The sequence below is a fragment of the Portunus trituberculatus genome, chromosome 50 (genome assembly GCF_017591435.1).
Source record: "Portunus trituberculatus isolate SZX2019 chromosome 50, ASM1759143v1, whole genome shotgun sequence".
NCBI classification, from domain to species: Eukaryota; Metazoa; Arthropoda; class Malacostraca; order Decapoda; family Portunidae; genus Portunus; species Portunus trituberculatus.
The window spans coordinates 24,057,101-24,076,174 of NC_059304.1; the positions used below are offsets into that span (position 1 = coordinate 24,057,101).

The 19,074-nt window shown below is 39.3% G+C and overlaps 3 protein-coding genes and 1 long non-coding RNA gene across 9 annotated transcripts in view; 2 read left to right on the plus strand and 2 right to left on the minus strand.

The window, feature by feature from the left end:
• Positions 1–1,775, minus strand: part of LOC123500064 (ARF GTPase-activating protein GIT2-like) — a 42,254-nt gene extending 40,479 nt beyond the window's left edge. For all 5 annotated transcript variants that reach the window (XM_045248704.1, XM_045248702.1, XM_045248703.1 and 2 more), the window contains exons 1-2: positions 1,636–1,775; positions 339–472 (exon numbers count right to left, since the gene is read on the minus strand). In XM_045248704.1, the coding sequence (XP_045104639.1) occupies positions 339–472; positions 1,636–1,711 (210 nt within the window). In that variant the 5' untranslated portion in view covers positions 1,712–1,775. The remainder of the gene's footprint in view (positions 1–338; positions 473–1,635) is intronic.
• On the plus strand, positions 1,647–6,182 carry LOC123500065 (exosome complex component RRP41 homolog). Of its 2 annotated transcripts, none has more exons than XM_045248706.1 (4): positions 1,647–1,768; positions 4,386–4,585; positions 4,892–5,092; positions 5,660–6,182. In XM_045248706.1, exons 2-4 carry the CDS (start codon positions 4,424–4,426, stop codon positions 6,017–6,019), a joined length of 723 nt encoding a protein of 240 aa, XP_045104641.1. In that variant the 5' UTR covers positions 1,647–1,768; positions 4,386–4,423; the 3' UTR covers positions 6,020–6,182. The 2 variants fall into 2 exon arrangements, with proteins under 2 accessions (XP_045104641.1, XP_045104640.1); XM_045248705.1 differs by lacking the exon at positions 1,647–1,768 and adding an exon at positions 2,485–2,654.
• Positions 3,933–7,338, minus strand: LOC123500066. Its single transcript, XR_006673164.1, has 2 exons — positions 7,019–7,338; positions 3,933–4,170 (listed from the first exon to the last, which is right to left on the minus strand). It is a non-coding gene; the product is annotated as an uncharacterized LOC123500066 (long non-coding RNA).
• A 1,245-nt stretch (positions 7,339–8,583) lies between these two features.
• Positions 8,584–19,074, plus strand: part of LOC123500067 (synaptic vesicle 2-related protein-like) — a 26,268-nt gene continuing 15,777 nt past the window's right edge. The window contains 2 exon segments of the mRNA XM_045248707.1: positions 8,584–8,695; positions 10,841–11,001. Of these exon segments, the coding sequence (XP_045104642.1) occupies positions 8,595–8,695; positions 10,841–11,001 (262 nt within the window). The 5' untranslated portion in view covers positions 8,584–8,594.

A 19,074-nucleotide genomic window follows, 5' to 3' on the forward strand; every position in this document is an offset into this window, starting at 1 on the left:
GACGTTTTGGGGCCATCTTGGTGAATTATAGGCAGATTGAAGAGATTCCATCTATACTCAGTGCTGGCAGACTGCAAATGAGGCACAAGATGAGCTGAGCTCTCACCTATCGGCCAGTTGTGGAACTCTCTGGCGCGCAGTTTGAAAATACAGATGGGCCAAATCGCGTATAAGCAAACCAATCGCGCAAATTAAATTAATTATAATATTTTTTTCAGTCGCATTATAACAAAAACGCATAAATCAAGCACGCGCAAATCGAGTTACCTGTGTGTGTGTGTGTGTGTGTGTGTATATTGTTATTGTTTCAGTGTCCTTCAAATGCATGTTCAACTTACAGCAAGCTGTATTGAGTTCCATTGTCCCTTCTTGAGTGACTTGACCTGTGAAATGTGTCGGCCCAGGGAGCGGTGTACACTGCAGCACTCGTCACAGATCAGAATGCCTCTGTTGATTGAAGCCCAGCCAGGATCTGAAACCATCACTACAATAAAAACTCAAACTCTGATAATATGAAAATATGATAGTAAATGTCACTTAAAATGCCAATTAACTTTAATCAGCAAAGAGAATACACAGATGGTAAAATGCCAAATTAATTTGCTAACTACCATTTCAAAGGTACACATAATCTAATCCTAAAATCAATTCATCTTCATTATGTCCAGAACAATAATGTAATATATGCTAATGATAATGTAATAATGCTTATACATAATGTGTTAATACATTCAAGCACATGGAGTTTGAATCCTGGCCACGGTCCAAGGGTTTTATATAAATATACATTATATATATATATATATATATATATATATATATATATATATATATATATATATATACATACATACACACACACTCACACTCTGAATAACACAACACAGAAAACATAAGATGTAAAGAAAAAAAATTAGGAAAGCACTGTAAAAAAATCTATATTAAGGCATGGTGTATGGTTGGCTGTGTTTGTAAGTTCATAAATCTACATATTGTAACAGTAATGAGAATCATTTGCACTGTGTGTGGGCGTGGTGCCAAACAGAGAAAGTATTTATGTATGTATGTATGTATGTATGTATGTGAGAGAGAGAGAGAGAGAGAGAGAGAGAGAGAGAGAGAGAGAGAGAGAGAGAAGGGAAGGATGGATGGTGACCGTCACAATGAAATATAACAGAATAAAATATACATTTTTTTTCTTTTTACGAGGGAATTATCAATTCAGCCCTTTGGTGACCAACACACTGGAAGCAGGGCCTCACACTGGAGAAAGGCAGGAGAGGTGAATGAAACGATTGGGTAGTGGGTGGTTAGATGGATGGAAGAACGTCATATATATATAAATAATTAACTGATACATCTAAGCAGTGTGGGTGTCACTAATAAGGAGAAGACAGACGAAATATGAAAAACGGAGGAAAAGTAGAGAAAATTGATTTAGGAGTCGGAGAAGAGTTGATGGATAACACAAGCAAGAAAGAGAAATAAAAAGGATGAAACTTCAGGTTTGTGAGCATCACCAGTGCAAAACATGCGGCATGAAGTGAGAGGAAGCCAAGGATGCTGGCAGGAGAGGCCGAGAGGTGAGAGAAACCATGGGTGGGTGTGCGGGAGGAATGCAGCAGTGGGCCTCACCTGGCGCCCCACAGTCCCCACACACGTCCTGCGTCCCCCTGGGCTTGGTCCTGACCCCTGCCCCTACGCGAGACATCTTGGAGGGTCCCTCATCCTACATTCACAGGCTCAAAACGTCTAAAAGTCCGCGGACGTGAGTGAAAAAACTTATTGCCTCCCCTGTTTTCCTCGCGCTAGAGCGGGTAGGAGGACATTGTTTGGAAAAGTTATCTTCTTCACCGACCAGTGCTGTGCTCAAGGCTTTTTCTCTTCTCACCCTTATTATTTAAATTTATCTGTTCTATTAACTGTGTAGTTAGTGAAACCCTGTATTCCATTTACATAATGTAACCTAAATTTTGTTCTATATAGCTTATTGCTGCTGCTGCTGCTGCTATTCACTGCTTATTTTTCCTTATTTCTAAGCTTATTTCATGAGCTATATTCATAATTTTTCATCATTACCGTAGTTGATAAAAAAAACTGAGTTTCATCTTCTATGTAACAGCCCCTTTAATGTAATATTCCTTATTTCTATATTTTTTTCCATCTAACTACAGTGGTCCGTATGTAAAAAATATTCATTCGCAACGAGATCAATCTACTATTCTCTTATTGTGATGAATATGTTTCATTTTTTTTTTTTATCTACTCATGAGGCTAACCAAAAAGAAAAAATATATGACATGCTAGAGCAGTTACCGTAGAAAATAAATCTATAAAACAGACTAACCTTTTTGTACGTACCTAACTTATTATAGATCAGACATTATCATCAGCATGTTATCTTTAGGCACAAAACTGTCATTGACCATCACGCTAGAGATTAATAATCTCTTTGCAATTTGCATGTGCCCCACCACAGTGACATGTGACTGTCTCCACCGCCCCGCGCTGCAATGTTTACAAACACTCCACCAACACCACGCCACGCCAGCTTAGAGGAGCAGGACATGCCTTGTTAATACATGAAACTTGCTTACAGGAGACTGCAAGGAAGTGTATACTGTACCGTGCTAGTCAATAGACAGCCCCTCCTGGTGAGTAAACTTTCCTACCATCTTTTTGTGGTGTCATAGCGTGGCTGGGTTGGAACCTTCCTTATAGTACGGGTCTGGCACGGGCAAGTGTTCAGTTTGGTAGTTAAGGTTACACTGAGGCAAACACCCAACAACAAATACTGAAAAGCTTCATGCTGATTATTTTCGTAGAGATAGGCAACACCTGCCATGCACAAGTACAGGTTTAGAATTTTTTGAGGGAAGACAGTGGCACTCTCGTAAAGAATCCGTCCCGCCCGCTCGCTTCGATTCCCGGCTTTCCCTTCGCAGCTCCTTTACCCAGCTGATTTGACGTCACATATATGGAGCCACGCTATTGGTCAACGCGAGAGAGAGAGAGAGAGAGACGTCAAATCAGCTGGGTGGAGGAGCTGCGAAGGAACCGAGGAATCGAGGCGAGCGGGCGGGGAGTGCCACAGTCTCTTTCTCTCTCTCTCTGCTTTCGTTCCATAGATGAGTTGTGGTAAATTTACACAGTTACAGCAACAGCTCATTTCTGGATGCAACTCTCTTATTTGGTATATTTTGACATGTTTTGAATGAATCTGCACTTAGTTTTTGTAGCAAATCAGTACTTTTTTTTTTTTTACCTCCTCTTCCCTCCTTCCCTCGCTGGCTATGCTACCCTATTTTGATTTATTTAACCCAAAACTAACTTAACGTAACTTGGGTAGCTAACATAAGCTAGTTGAGGCGACAAGCACCACTGACACATTTTCCTCAGAACAAAATTAACTTTATCTAACACAATTAAACTGATCTAACCAGAGCAAACTAGCCTAACCTAGCTAGCAACACTGAGAAATTAATGTGAAGTCATTACCGTATTTCTTTTTGTAAAATCTGGTGATACAATGGATATAATTGAGGCAACACCTTGCCTGGGCAGACATCTTCCATCAATTGAATCAAACAGAGTTGCTTCTCTCCACAAATTGCTCTGATTGGCTAGATTTGATATGTATTATTTTTTATTGCTCAGTGACTGCACACTCAAACAAAAGAACCAATCATCATCATTCGTTTCATGTGTGCGCAAGTAATGTGACAATACACACACATGTAACAGCATTCCTAACTTCCTCAGTGCCCAGCAGTCCATCACAAAGGCTGGTGTCACTTGCTCTCTTCCAAAAAAGTGGTAATTTAAAAAATTTTTATCAACATTAGCTATAAGCATTTTGCTATGGGTGTGAATGGATCCAAATTATTCTGAATAAAAAGCTCTATAAGATGAGAAGGGTAACAAAAGCCATGTTGCTAATGGTGTAAGAGTATAATAATATACCCAAGTTTAGTCACATAAAGTGGAGCATAAGTAAAACTAAAAAGTTATTAAATACTGTTAAATATAATGTAGAGAAGGATGACACTATCTTATTGCCATGATAGGCTTGCTGGCCTGCTCGTGGTTATTTGTGGTAGGTATGCTATAGTTATATTGTAGTGCAAGGTGGCAGATGTTGCAAAGAAGGCTGGCTGGCTGGCTTTTGCTCTGAAACAACAACATGGCTCTAATTAGTCATTGAGCACTGGTTTTTAGTAACATATCCTCAGTATACATAGATCATGTTAGGCTTGTTGTGGCTGTGTTCTGCTGCTGCCCTGTGGTACCCCATTATAATCATCACTTTGATATTTAGAAACAGGTATCATATGTAGAATGAATAAAATCTAGCATTAAATACATTAATTCAAAGTCTTCTTCAGACTGTGGAACCAACCATTCATAAATAAGAAAGGACAGCATGGAAGTCATCTCTCCTGAGGGTCTGAGACAGGATGGCCGCACAGCACTGTGTCTGAGGGACATCAGCTGCCGCCTGGGTCTTTATGAGAGACCCAATGGCAGCGCCTACATTGAGATGGGCAACACCAAAGTCCTGGCTGCTGTGTATGGTCCACGAGAGGTGCTGTCACGTCATATTTATTATTCAATGCATTGTATTACTGAAATATTATTTAGAGGATGTCTCACTTGCATTAGTGGCCCATATTGCATTATTTAAGAGACAAAAGGCTTATCTTTTGACATCTATGGTTTTGAGTATGTTTATATCTTTTGTTATTTTACTTTTTTTTTTTTTTTTTTTTTTTTTTTTTTTTTTTTTGTAAATAGTTGTTTATATATCACAAACTCAGTTACATCTCCCAGAAAAGTGAGATCTCCTTGTCTCCACCATGTTCAACATCCTAGTTGGATATATGCATTATAGGTGCGGTCACTAAGCAAACAAAATTTGGACGAATGTGTGATCCAATGTGAGATGAGCCGCATTGCAGCATGCCAGGGAGAGCGAGTGAGGCGGCCCAGGGATCAGCGTACTCGTGCACTCAGCCTGCAGATTGCTGGAGTGTTTCATGCTGCGATACGGAAAACAAAGTACCCAGGCTCACAAATAGATATTTATGTACAGGTCAGTTCAGGTGATACTAATTGAATCATTAAAGAATAAACCAAGAAATGAATAGGGGTGGTCATAACAGCAGTGACAACTGTTAGTGCCAGTGATGATGGTGGTGGTGGTGAAGGTAGATTGAATAGAAGTGCATAGTGGTGGTGTTGCAATTGTTGCAATTTCTGGCTTTTCATTTTGAATATGTAGTGTACCTGAGCAAGCCATGAGTGAGACTACTCTTCAGCTTACCAGTTCCTCACTGGTGAATTATGATAGATTTAGATTTCTGGATTGTATCCATTGCAGCACATTGGTTTGTAACTCTTCTGCATTGAGTGGTGTTGGTTTTATCCTTAAATCTTAGCTCCTTAGTATCAAAGCTTCACTAACAGACACAGACTTGTATAGCAGTTTAGCAATATAGATATGATTGGTAAAGATGAATAGTAAATGACTGTAAACAAGATAGCATTAGACATAATGTGTGTGTGTGTGTGTGTGTGTGTGTGTGTGTGTGTGTGTGTGTGTGTGTGTGTATTTTCATTTTGCTGTATATAACTAAACATCCTCCAATTTCCACCCAAGGTGCTGCAGGCTGATGGGGGAGTGACCTCTGCCTGCATCAATGCCTCCACTCTGGCGTTGGTACATGCTGGAGTGGAGCTTGTGGACTATGTGGTGTCCTGCACTGCCTCCATTAACAAGAGTATGCCCCTGCTAGATGTGACCCAGCAAGAGTCAGCATCAGGCTGTGAGGTAACTGTCTCTATTCTCCCCAACAAGGGCAGTGTGGTATCTCTGGACTGTGCCCACACTCTCCACCTTGACCACCTGGATGAAGTAGTGGATCTAGCCATGAAGGGCTGCCAACAAGTTTACAAAGCCATGAGTCAAGAAGTTGAGACATATTTACAAGACAAACATGCCATAATGTCTCATCGCTGAGCAACATTTAAGCTTAGTGTTGTGTTTTCACTTTGTGGTGTCAAAATATCCCTCTTCATCTCTTATTTCCTATCATGACATTCACATCCTGTATGACTTTCAGATTTTTTTTTTAAACCAATTCTGTTATACTCTTTTATTAAAATAAAAGACTAAAGATTTAGCGAGAAATTACTTTATCCTGATCCTGATATTTACAATGGCATTTTTTTAAAGATGGTTTCACTTCTCTCATTTGCAATACTCTAAACTACTGCATGCAAAACTTGAGGATTATTTTTAAAGTGGTCACAAACTCTGCGTATAAATGCCTAAATAACAATCTGTTAGATCTCTGCCATCAGAATGTGACATAGTCTGATGTATTGTTTGCTAAAATTTTGTTATCCATATATTTGTACTAGATGGCTCATCAAACCCAAGGTATACTCAATTTTCAACTATATTAGATCAAAATCAAAATCAAACACTGATCCTCATTATGAGACTTATGGTAAGACCAAACAAGAGACAGTAAATACAAGCTAGTGAGTGATGTGGCAGCTTGTTGTAATGTGTGTGTACTGCTGCTGAGCACCAACCACAGCCAAGGAGGTGGTGACAGATCTCCAGAGCTGAACTACTCAGCACCACCATGTTAACTGCACCACATGGAAGGCGAGAGTGATGAGACAGTCAGACTGCCACAAACCATATCAACAGACATTAAAATCTTTATTTTCTATCCAGAAAGAGAACAGTGCATGATACTACCACACCACATCATACACATGAAGAGCAAATGGTCAAGAGATCAACAAAGGTGTAGCCTATTATGTGCAATAAAGAATAAATATGACGATATACAGTAATATGAATAACAAAACATATATTACACGGGCACACTGACTAAAACTAATATATATATATATATATATATATATATATATATATATATATATATATATATATATATATATATATATATATATATGAGAAGTCCCGGGTGCCCCTCTTCACCTTGAAGCAGGTAGGTACGTGATGTAACTCGAGGGGTACTGGCCTCGCTTTCCGGTGTGTAGAGTGTGGCGTAGTCTCAGTCCCACTCGCAGATCTGTCTATGAGCTCTGAGCTTGCTCCGTAATGCGCTGGCTGGGTGACCAGCGGCCGATCGTGAACACACTGCAAGGAACTTGATTAGATTGGATAAGGGATTATTTGAAGGACAGAGAGATGAGAACTGTGATCACAGGTATATTTAAACGACATTCAAAATGGGGTAAAGTTATATTAATTTGTTTGCAGATGATGTAAAACTGCTAAGAGTAATCAAAACCCGAGAGGGCAGTTTGCTGCTGCAGGAAGATATAAACAAAATATACGAGTGGAGTAAGAAGCGGAAAAATTAAAGTTCAATGCCAAGAAATGTCATGTAATTGAACTAGGAAAGGGTAAGAGAAGACCGGTATGGAACTATTCGATGGGAAAGGAACAAATAAAGAAGAATAAAGACGAAAATATCTGGGAGTGATTATACAAGAAAATTTGAACCCCGAAAAACGCATAAGTAAGATATTTTGATTAGCATATAAAATGTTGACTAATTTCAGAGTGGCATTTAAGTTCATTGACAAAGATATGATAATATATATATATATATATATATATATATATATATATATATATATATATATATATATATATATATATATATATATATATCACGAGCATGATACGTCCTAAACTGGAATATGCAGCAGTGGTGCAGTCACCGAGGTCTGAAAAAAAAATATGTATAAGAAGATTAGAACGGATCCAGAAGATACTGCAAAGATGGTACCAGAATTAAAGAAATTAACATATGAAGAAAGGCTGAAGGGAATGGGACTGTCAACCTTACAAGATAGAAGAGAACGAGGAGACCTAACAACAATGTATAAAATAGTAAATGGCATTGAAAAATTAGACAAGGAAGACCTGCAGGTGCTGATGACAGAAGATGCTAGAAGGACAAGAGGACATGTAAAGAAGATTAGGATGAGGCAGTGTGTGAAGGATATTGGAAAATACAGTTATCCGCATAGAACGGTGGAAACGTGGAATGCTATACTAAACTATACTACACACACACACACACACACACACACACACCAGAGAGAGAGAGAGAGAGAGAGAGAGAGAGAGAGATTGTATGTGTTTCAATCTTATTACTAGCCTTGACTTTGGCTTTTCAATTAAATATATATAAGAATAAAATAGCCTATTATAAAGTCCATCCCTGCTCACTCACACATTTGTAAATCTAACACGAACCACATTCATAAACAGCCGATCACTGCCGCACATGAGCCAATACGATAGGAGACTGAAAAAAGAGAGGATATAAGATCTGAGGAATGGAAGGAGACTGACAGACAACAACACGGTAAACGCACACAACTATTGTCAGCTTTGGGTGGACATTAAGGTTGGTATTACAGGAAATGATGGTGGTGAGCAAAGCAAACACAGCCAGCACAGTGTAAAGCGGCAGTGCAGCAGACAGGCAACACACACCATCCCGTCCATAAGGTGCAAAGTCTGCATCGAGGCGGTAATGGAGCACCAACTTTCAGGAGCTTTACTCGACCAAAACTCAGTAGTGGATCTCCGCCTTCTATCCCTCACGTGCCTTTACTTCCAAGGGCAGGACGAGGTGTGCGTTTTGTTATATAAGCAGTGGAGATTTCAACCGTATAGAAAGTAATGAACTGGAGAAGGCGGCGACCCATCACGCAAATACATAGGCTAACTACTGTTCATTGTTCTGTTCCCAGTATCTTCCTTTCATTAGCACTATCTAAAGGCGGGTTCATACGTGTCAATATGCGGCTGGAATTGCCAGCCACGAGTTTTTTTTTTTTCCGATGGATTTCGGTGCCTAGCGGATGGAGAAACCAGCCGCAAAACTAGACCTACATGTTGGTCTTGTCCAGCCGCTCGCGGCTTTGTTTACATTGTAATGTCACGGAAGGTTTGAACATGTATGTGTCCAGAGGCAGAGAGGAAGATGTTGGAACTAGTGAGGGACAAATGGCATGTCTAGGACTCGAAAAATGAGTAGTACAGGAAAAGCAAACTACGTAGAACTACATTCAATGAGAATGTTGTCACTCTTCGATGACCGTTTCCCTCTCTGCAGGGTGTTATTGGAGGTGAGGATTGAATGCTTGTGATGATTTAATTTGATCGCAATTGCGCATCGCCTTTTGTTAATATAAACACTTTTCTTAAAAGAAATGTAAGCCAACCACCCGATACTTCCCAGCCGCTATGTGTGAACGTGTCCGGCTAGCAGGGCTCTGTCGATAATTCAGGCGGGTAGCATTTTCAGCCGCATATTAACTCCTTCAGTACTGGGACACATTTTTACCTTGAGGTTTGTGTACGATTAGACCATTTTATTGACATTAGGAAGGATGTATGGAGGTCAGAAGATTAATGGCCACAGTCTTCACTATTTAAATTCCCAATCCCACATAAGTTTCTGAACCTGTATAAAATCAACAAATAGTAAGCAAAATGAATATGGAAATGCGCCAGACTCAAGAGTTTTGCACGCGTGAACCAGTCTTAAAGGAGGATTCTTCTTTTTCTTCTTCTGACCTTTTACGCTTTATATTGCTCCGTAGGTACTGGTTTCCTTCGGTGTTCTAGTCTTGATCCTTCGGCAGCCTGCAGAAGGAGAGAGCAGAGGGTACAAATCAGGGAACACAATTTTCACGAACGTTTTCTCCACTCCTGCTCTAGAAACTCTTTTGCCACATCTCTATTTCCTTTTTTATCTCTTTCCATCTCATTGTTATAGGCCCAGCACAGTGAGGACACCCCCTTTCTTCCACCTCCTTTAACCTTCTAGCTCATATTATCCTATCACTGCCTTTACTGAACCTATTAACCTGTCACTCTCCTCTTCATACCTGACAAAATTTCTACAGTTTCCTTCACCCTTCAACAACTATTACAGTTCTGATCTAGTTCATCTCTATTCCTAGCCTTCACCTCCAGTGTACCTGTTCTTACCTTTACTAATAACCTGCTAACCCAACCTCCAGCATGCCACTGGAGTGAATCAGGTCTCTCCTTGTACCTTTACCATTTCAGTGTTGATTTCATTTCCATTCCTGCTCGCCGTCTATAGCTAACCCATTGTCCTCTATCCTTTTCTTTGCCTCTCTGGGTCTTATCCTATCCCAGTCCTCCTCAAAGTTTTCCTTCCTATTCCATCTATCAGTTTCTTTATTCCACGATGTCCTAATCCTGTTATCCTGTATCACCTGCTTCACCCATCTATCTTCACCTAATCCTTCTAACTTCTTTAAGAAGTTTATCTTACCTTTGACCACTCTCTCCCTAAAGGTACTCCAGTCCATCTTTCCTTTAATGGCTTCATAAGGCAGTACTTGCAAGGAACCCCCAAACCCCATCTCCCTAATATGTTTTGGGTTTCCTCTAATTTACCTAGATTTCCCTCTCAATAATAGATAATTTCAGATCCAATACAGCACTGTTATTCCCATCCACAAACTTCTGGCTACTTCATATTTATTATCAACCCTGTCATTTTCCTAACCTTCCCTTCATTTATTCTTATCCGTTTTTCACCTCCTATTGCTTCTTTGCTTACATTCAGCCCTAGATAGGTGTACCTATCTAGGACTTGAGAAAACTGTACCATGGTCTGTGTATGAAAGTCTGGAGGACCATCAGCTGGAGAGGCAGATGTCATGTTTCATGATAGGGTTGTGATCTTAAGGCCAGCACTGCGGTGAGCAGGAGTGACACAATTCCTCATGTTTGCAGGCACAAGATGAGTGTCCGACGCAGTAGAGATGACTATGAGGACTTTGAGGACAGAGGGGCGGAGGTATCAGCGCCTCCCCAGCCTCCTCTACCTCCTGATAGCCTTGACCCGGGGGCGCACATTGAGATGTCTGCTGCTGTGTCAGGGGTCGTGCCTGATGGTGAGTGAGCCTGGTTTTGTTGTGCCTCAGCTGTGTTGTGTTTTACCCTGTCACTTTATCTGAAACATGAAATTTAGGTAGAAGATTGATGGTTTACAATGGTGAAAATAGCAGATGTAGGCAGTGCCCAAGACTTCAGTAGCTTCTGGTCAGTGGTCACCTGCTCCAAGGTAACACCCACCCTTGATGATGATGATAATGCTAATGATAATCATAATAATAATAATAATAATAATAATAATAATAATGATAATAATAATAGTAATGGTAATGATAATAATGATAATAGTAATAATAATAATGATAATAATAATAATAATAATAATGATAATAATAATAATTATTGTTTTTATTATTATTATTATTATTATTATTATTATTATTATTATTATTATTATTATTATTATTACTATTATTATTATAATAATAAAAGCATGCATATATAAAACAGATGCTAAACAACTATCACTGTTATTTCTCTTTGTAAGATAGTTTAACATAAGTACTATGAATATGGAAGACTCCAGGGAGAAGCTGTGAAGCTTGTGACCATCTCTAGATGATACTGCTCTTTCCAAGTCTTATAACTGTAGTGTGTGTGTGTGTGTGTGTGTGTGTGTGTGTGTGTGTGTGTGTGTGTGTGTGTGTGTGTGTGTGTGTGTGTATTTACCTAGTTGTAGTTTTACAGGGCCTGGGCTTTATGCTCGTGTGGCCCCGTCTCCATATCTACACTTATCCAATCTTACTTCAAAAGAGTGCACACTCGTTGCAGACACTACTTCTTCATCTAAACTGTTCCACGTCTCAATATATCTCTGCGGGAAACTATAATTTTTTATATCTCTCAGACATCTTCCCTTTCTCAGCTTTTTACTATGCGATCTTGTGCTTGGATGTCATATTCTTCTCTCAGGATCAGTTTCTCATTATCCACTTGGTCCATTCCGTTGATCAATTTATAGACTTGTATCAGGTCTCCTCTCTCTCTTCTTTGTTCCAAGGTTGGTAGATCCATAGCCTTTAGTCTCTCCTCATATGTCATCCCTTCAAGTTCTGGGACCATTCTTGTAGCCATTTTTGTAGCCTCCAATTTTCTTATGTGTTTCTTTTTATGAGGGGTCCACACTACTCCTGCATATTCCAATCTGGGTCTTATTATAGTATTTATCAATTTCTTCATCATTTCTTTGTCCATGTAGTGAAATGCTACTCCAATATTCCTTAGCAAATTATATGTTTCTCTAAAAATTCTATCAATATGGCTTACTGGTTGATTGTTTTCTTCCATCGTCACTCCTAAGTCCTTTTCCTTTTGACTTTCTCCAGTTCTACTCCATCTCCCATCTTATAGATTCCCACAGGTCGTCTTTCACTCTTTCCCATTTCCATGACATGGCTTTTGTTCACATTGAATTCCATTTCCCACTTCTTACTCCATTCCCAGATCTTATTTAGGTCTTCTTGCAGTATTTCACAATCCTCCTTTTGCTTTATAACTCTGCACAGTTTCGTATCATCTGCAAACAAATTTATGTAGCTGTTCACTCCTTCTGGCATGTCGTTAATATAAATGAGGAAAAGTATTGGTGCCAATACTGACCCCTGTGGCACTCCGCTTTCTACTGCTCTCCACTTGGACTTCATATCTTTAACTACCGTCCTTATTTCTCTCCCCCTCAAATAATTTTCTATCCATCTCAATGTGCTTCCTTTTAAGCCACCCTTCTCCTCTAACTTCCACAGTAATCTTGCGTGTGGCACTTTGTCAAACGCCTTTTTTAAATCCAAATAGATGCAGTCAACCCATCCTCTCTCTCTTGTACTCTATCAACTATTCTAGAATAGAAACTCAATAAATTAGTTACACAAGACCGTCCTTTTCTAAAACCAAATTGGCTATTTGATATTAATTTGTTGTCTTCAAGGAACTCGATCCATTGTTTCTTTATTATTCTTTCACACATCTTGCATATTACACTAGTTAGTGATACCGGTCTGTAATTTAAAGGTTCTTCTTCCTTCCGCTCTTATATATGGGAACCACCTCAGCTCTTTTCCATTCTACTGGCACTGTTCCATTTTCTATTGAGCATTTTATGATGTTGTATATAGGACTTGCTAGTTCTTCCTACATTCTTTCAGTATTCTGCCTGAGACTTCATCCGGTCCCATTGCCTTCTCTTCATCCAGTTCCTTCATTAACTCTTTTATTTCAAGCTTGGTTACTTTAATCTCTTTCATATAGATTGTCTCTATTACCCTGTGGCCTCTCAAATTTGGATTCTTTAGTAAAGACCTCCTGGAATTTTTTATTTAATAGTTCTGCCATACTTTTGGGTCTTCCACCATCCCTTTCTCTCCTTTTAACCTTTCTATTGTTTCTTTTGCCTAATTTTTCCATTTATGAATCTATAGAACAATTTTGGTTGCTCCTTACATTTTTCGACAATATCTTTTTCAAGTTCTTTTCCTCTTCCTTCCTCACCTTAACATATTCATTTCTCGCTGCCTTGAAGTTTTCCTTGTTTGTTGGATTCCTATTTCTCCTCCACCTTTTCCATGCTCCATCTCTTTTCTCCTTTGCCCTAGCACACTTTGCATTAAACCAATCTTTCTTTCCTTCTTCTTTTGGTCTATATTTTGGGACATATTCCTGACTCCTGTTTTGTATATTTCCAAAAATAAGTTATATTTGTCTTGCATTGTCTCTGAGTTTTCCATCTCCTCCCAGTCTACGTTTTAAAATAGTTCTTGAGATTCTCAATATCAGCCTTTCTGTAATTTAATCGGTCTCCTTTGTATGAATCGTCTCTATCTTCCTTTCCTTCTTCTATATCTATTTCTAATATTGCATGGTCACTCTTTCCCAATGGGCACTTATATCTTATATCATCATTCATTTGTATACCCTTGTAAAACTAGGTCCAATCTCGCCGCTCGTCGTTTCCTCTGAATCTTGTGCATTCCTTTACTCTCTGGTCCATCATATTGTCTATCATTAGGTTCAAGAATCTTTCTCCCCAGGCTTCTTCCCCCATACCACTTTCATAATTTTCCCAGTCCACTTCTTTACAGTTGAAATCTCCTACTAATATCACTTTTCTCCTTTCTTTAACGATTCTCATTAGACTCCTTATTGTGTGTGTGTGTGTGTATTTACCTAATTGTATTTACCTAATTGTAACATACGGGAAAAGAGCTATGCTCGTGTTGTCCCGTCTCCATATCTACTAATGTCCAGCTTTTTCTTAAAATCATGAATATTCCTTGCGTTGACCACTTCCACGTCTAAACTATTCCATGCTTCCACCCTTCTATGAGGGAAGCTATATTTTTTCACATCTCTCCTATAAGTGGCCATTTTTAGTTTTTTCCCATGCCCTCTCGACATTCTTTCATTCCACATACACAGATCTTCCCTATCCATTTTTCCATGCCAATCATCACTCTGTATATTGCTATCAGGTCTCCCCTTTCTCTTCTGTTTTCCAGGGTCGGAAGTTGCATTCTTTTCAGTCTGTCTTCATAAGTCAAATCTCTTAAGTCAGGCACCATTTTGTTGCAGCCCTCTGTACTTTCTCTAGTTTCCTTATGTGTTTCTTTAAGTTCGAGCCCACTGTATTGTTGCATATTCAAGCCTCGGTCTTATCATTGCAGTAATTATTTTCTTCATCATTTCTTCATCTAAATATACGAACGCCACTCTTATGTTCCTCAATAAGTTCAATACTTCTCCAATTATTTTGTTTATATGTCTCTCTGGCGATAGGTCATTGGTAATTGTCACCCCAAGGTCTTTTTCTTCATGACTGGTTTTATGTCTTCATTTCCTATCTTGTACATACTCCTGATTCTTCTTTCACTCTTGCCAAACTCTATTTTCTTGCATTTTGTCGTGTTGAACTCCATTTGCCATGTACAGCTCCATTTCCATATTCTGTCCAAGTCTTCCTGGAGTAGTTCGCAATCTTTGTCACATCTCACTTTTCTTAACAATTTTGCATCGTCTGCAAATAGGCTCACATAACTGGACACCCCATCCACCATGTCATTTATGTAGACCGCGAACATTACTGGTGCCAACACTGATCCCTGTGGAACTCCACTCTCCACCAAGCCCCATTCTGATGGTCTGTCCTTAATTATTGTTCTCATTTCTCTTCCTACCAAAAGTCTTCCATCCATTTTAGTAAACTGCCATGCACTCCTCCTACCATTTCAAGTTTCCAGATCAGTCTCCGGTGTGGTACCTTATCAAAGGCCTTTTTTAAATCCAGATATATTCCATCAGCCCAACCATCTCTTTCCTGTATTACATCTATCACCCTCGAATAGTAACATATCAGGTTTGTCGTGCATGAACGCCCTTTTCTAAAACCAAATTGACACTCACAAAGTATGTCATTTTTCTCCAAGAAGTCTGTCCATCTATTCTTCACCACCCTCTCACACATCTTAGCTACCACACTTGTAAGTGACACTGGTCTATAGTTCAATGGGTCTCTCTTGTTACCTGATTTATAGATTGGGACAATGTTAGCTCTTTTCCAGTCTTGGGGCACTACACCTTCCCTTAATGAGGCATCAATTACTTCACAAACTTTTTCTGCCAGTTGCTCCCTGCATTCTCTTAAAATCCATCCTGATACCCCATCAGGTCCCACAGCTTTTCTCACTTCTAAACTCCCCATCATATTCTTGATCTCCTCCACAGTTACTTGAAACTCCTTCATAATCCCTTTCTGTTCCATTACCAGTGGTTTGTCAAAAGCAGTCTCCTTTGTGAATACCTTCCGAAAGCATCCATTCATAGCCTCTGCCATTTCCTGGGATCTTCACTGCATACTCCATTTACTTCTAAACTTTCAATACTTTCTCTATTTTTGATGTTGTTGTTCACATGTCTGTAAAAAGCCTTGGTTGGTCTTTACATTTATCAATTATATCCTTTTCTTGTTTCTTTCTTTCTTCTCTTCTAATCAACACATATTCATTTCTTGCTCTTTTGTAACTTTCCCACTGCTTAATCCGTCTTTTCCTTCTCCACCTCTTCCATGCATCCTCTTTTCTTGTTCTAGCCTTTTCACATCTATCGTTAAACCAGTCCTGCTTTCCAACTTCTCTATGTTGTCTTATTGGTACAAATTTTTCTCACCTTCTTTGTATATTTTTATAAATTCCTTCCACTTTTCATTTGCTCCTTAGCACTCTTGAATTTCATCCAATTTGTCTCTTGAAAGAATTTCTTTAGGTTTCCAAAATCTGTCTTGGCATAATTCCATCTTCCCACTTTATATTCTTCATTTCTTCTAGATTTCTCTTCATCTATCACCTTGAACTCCAAAACTGCATGATCACTCTTTGCTAAAGGGCACTCCACCCTCATCTCCTCAATGACCATTGGCTCTGTACTAAAGACCAAGTCCAGTCTTGACGATGCTCCCTCTCCTCCAAACCTAGTATCTTCTTTGACCCACTGAGTTAACACATTTTCCATTGCCAGTGTCAATAGTGTATTTCCCCATGTTGTCTCTGATCCTTCCATTGACCAGTCCTCCCAACACACCTCTTTACAATTAAAATCTCCCATCATTATAGTTCGTTCACAGCCACCCAACATTTCTTCCAGACATGTTCCTGTATCACTTATCATTTCTTCATATTCCTGTACTGACCATGCATTTGTCTTAGGTGGTACGTACACCACTATGTAGTGCCTCTTTTTCCTTCATTAGTTTCTGCTCTGATCTTTAGCACTTCTGCCTTTCCCATACCTTCTTTCACTTGATCCACCTTTATATCTTTTTAACCAGCAACATCACTCCTCCTCCCATCTTACCTACTCTATTTCTTTTCCAAACATTATATTTCCTTCTCCAACCATCATCAGGTCTTCTCCCTCTCTCAGTTTTGTTTCAGTAAGACCCACAATATCTGGGTTCTTGTCCCTCAAGTAATCGTTGAGTTCTAAAATCCCGATATCACTCCATTTATGTTGGAATACATTACATTCGCTCATACGTAAGTTTCTTTAGTCCTTTCTTGCTGTACTTTTCTGGGTTATGAACCACTTCCTCAGTCTCATATCCAAGATTCTCCAGAAAAACTCTTTCTTCTCCTCTTCTGTCCTCTCTTCATTTTTTTCAAAGCCTCCTGTGTGTGTGTGTGTGTGTTTGTGTGTGTGTGTGTGTGTGTGTGTGTGTGTGTGTGTGTGTGTGTATTTACCTAATTGTATTTACCTAATTGTAACATACGGGAAAAGAGCTATGCTCGTGTTGTCCCGTCTCCATATCTATTAATGTCCAGCTTTTTCTTAAAATCATGAATATTCCTTGCGTTGACCACTTCCACGTCTAAACTATTCCATGCTTCCACCCTTCTATGAGGAAGCTATATTTTTCACATCTCTCCTATAAGTGGCCATTTTAGTTTTTCCCATGCCCTCTCGACATTCTTTCATTCCACATACACAGATCTTCCCTATCCATTTTTCCATGCCAATCATCACTCTGTATATTGCTATCAGGTCTCCCCTTTCTCTTCTGTTTTCCAGGGTCGGAAGTTGCATTCTTTTCAGTCTGTCTTCATAAGTCAAATCTCTTAAGTCAGGCACCATTTTTGTTGCAGCCCTCTGTACTTTCTCTAGTTTCCTTATGTGTTTCTTTAAGTTCGAGCCCACTGTATTGTTGCATATTCAAGCCTCGGTCTTATCATTGCAGTAATTATTTTCTTCATCATTTCTTCATCTAAATATCGAACGCCACTCTTATGTTCCTCAATAAGTTCAATACTTCTCCAATTATTTTGTTTATATGTCTCTCTGGCGATAGGTCATTGGTAATTGTCACCCCAAGGTCTTTTTCTTCATGACTGGTTTTATGTCTTCATTTCCTATCTTGTACATACTCCTGATTCTTCTTTCACTCTTGCCAAACTCTATTTTCTTGCATTTTGTCGTGTTGAACTCCATTTGCCATGTACAGCTCCATTTCCATATTCTGTCCAAGTCTTCCTGGAGTAGTTCGCAATCTTTGTCACATCTCACTTTTCTTAACAATTTTGCATCGTCTGCAAATAGGCTCACATAACTGGACACCCCATCCACCATGTCATTTATGTAGACCGCGAACATTACTGGTGCCAACACTGATCCCTGTGGAACTCCACTCTCCACCAAGCCCCATTCTGATGGTCTGTCCTTAATTATTGTTCTCATTTCTCTTCCTACCAAAAGTCTTCCATCCATTTTAGTAAACTGCCATGCACTCCTCCTACCATTTCAAGTTTCCAGATCAGTCTCCGGTGTGGTACCTTATCAAAGGCCTTTTTTAAATCCAGATATATTCCATCAGCCCAACCATCTCTTTCCTGTATTACATCTATCACCCTCGAATAGTAACATATCAGGTTTGTCGTGCATGAACGCCCTTTTCTAAAACCAAATTGACACTCACAAAGTATGTCATTTTCTCCAAGAAGTCTGTCCATCTATTCTTCACCACCCTCTCACACATCTTAGCTACCACACTTGTAAGTGACACTGGTCTATAGTTCAATGGGTCTCTCTTGTTACCTGATTTATAGATTGGGACAATGTTAGCTCTTTTCCAGTCTTGGGGCACTACACCTTCCCTTAATGAGGCATCAATTACTTCACAAACTTTTTCTGCCAGTTGCTCCTGCATTCTCTTAAAATCCATCCTGATACCCCATCAGGTCCCACAGCTTTTCTCACTTCTAAACTCCCCATCATATTCTTGATCTCCTCCACAGTTACTTGAAACTCCTTCATAATCCCTTTCTGTTCCATTACCAGTGGTTTGTCAAAAGCAGTCTCCTTTGTGAATACCTTCCGAAAGCATCCATTCATAGCCTCTGCCATTTCCTGGGATCTTCACTGCATACTCCATTTACTTCTAAACTTTCAATACTTTCTCTATTTTTGATGTTGTTGTTCACATGTCTGTAAAAAGCCTTGGTTGGTCTTTACATTTATCAATTATATCCTTTTCTTGTTTCTTTCTTTCTTCTCTTCTAATCAACACATATTCATTTCTTGCTCTTTTGTAACTT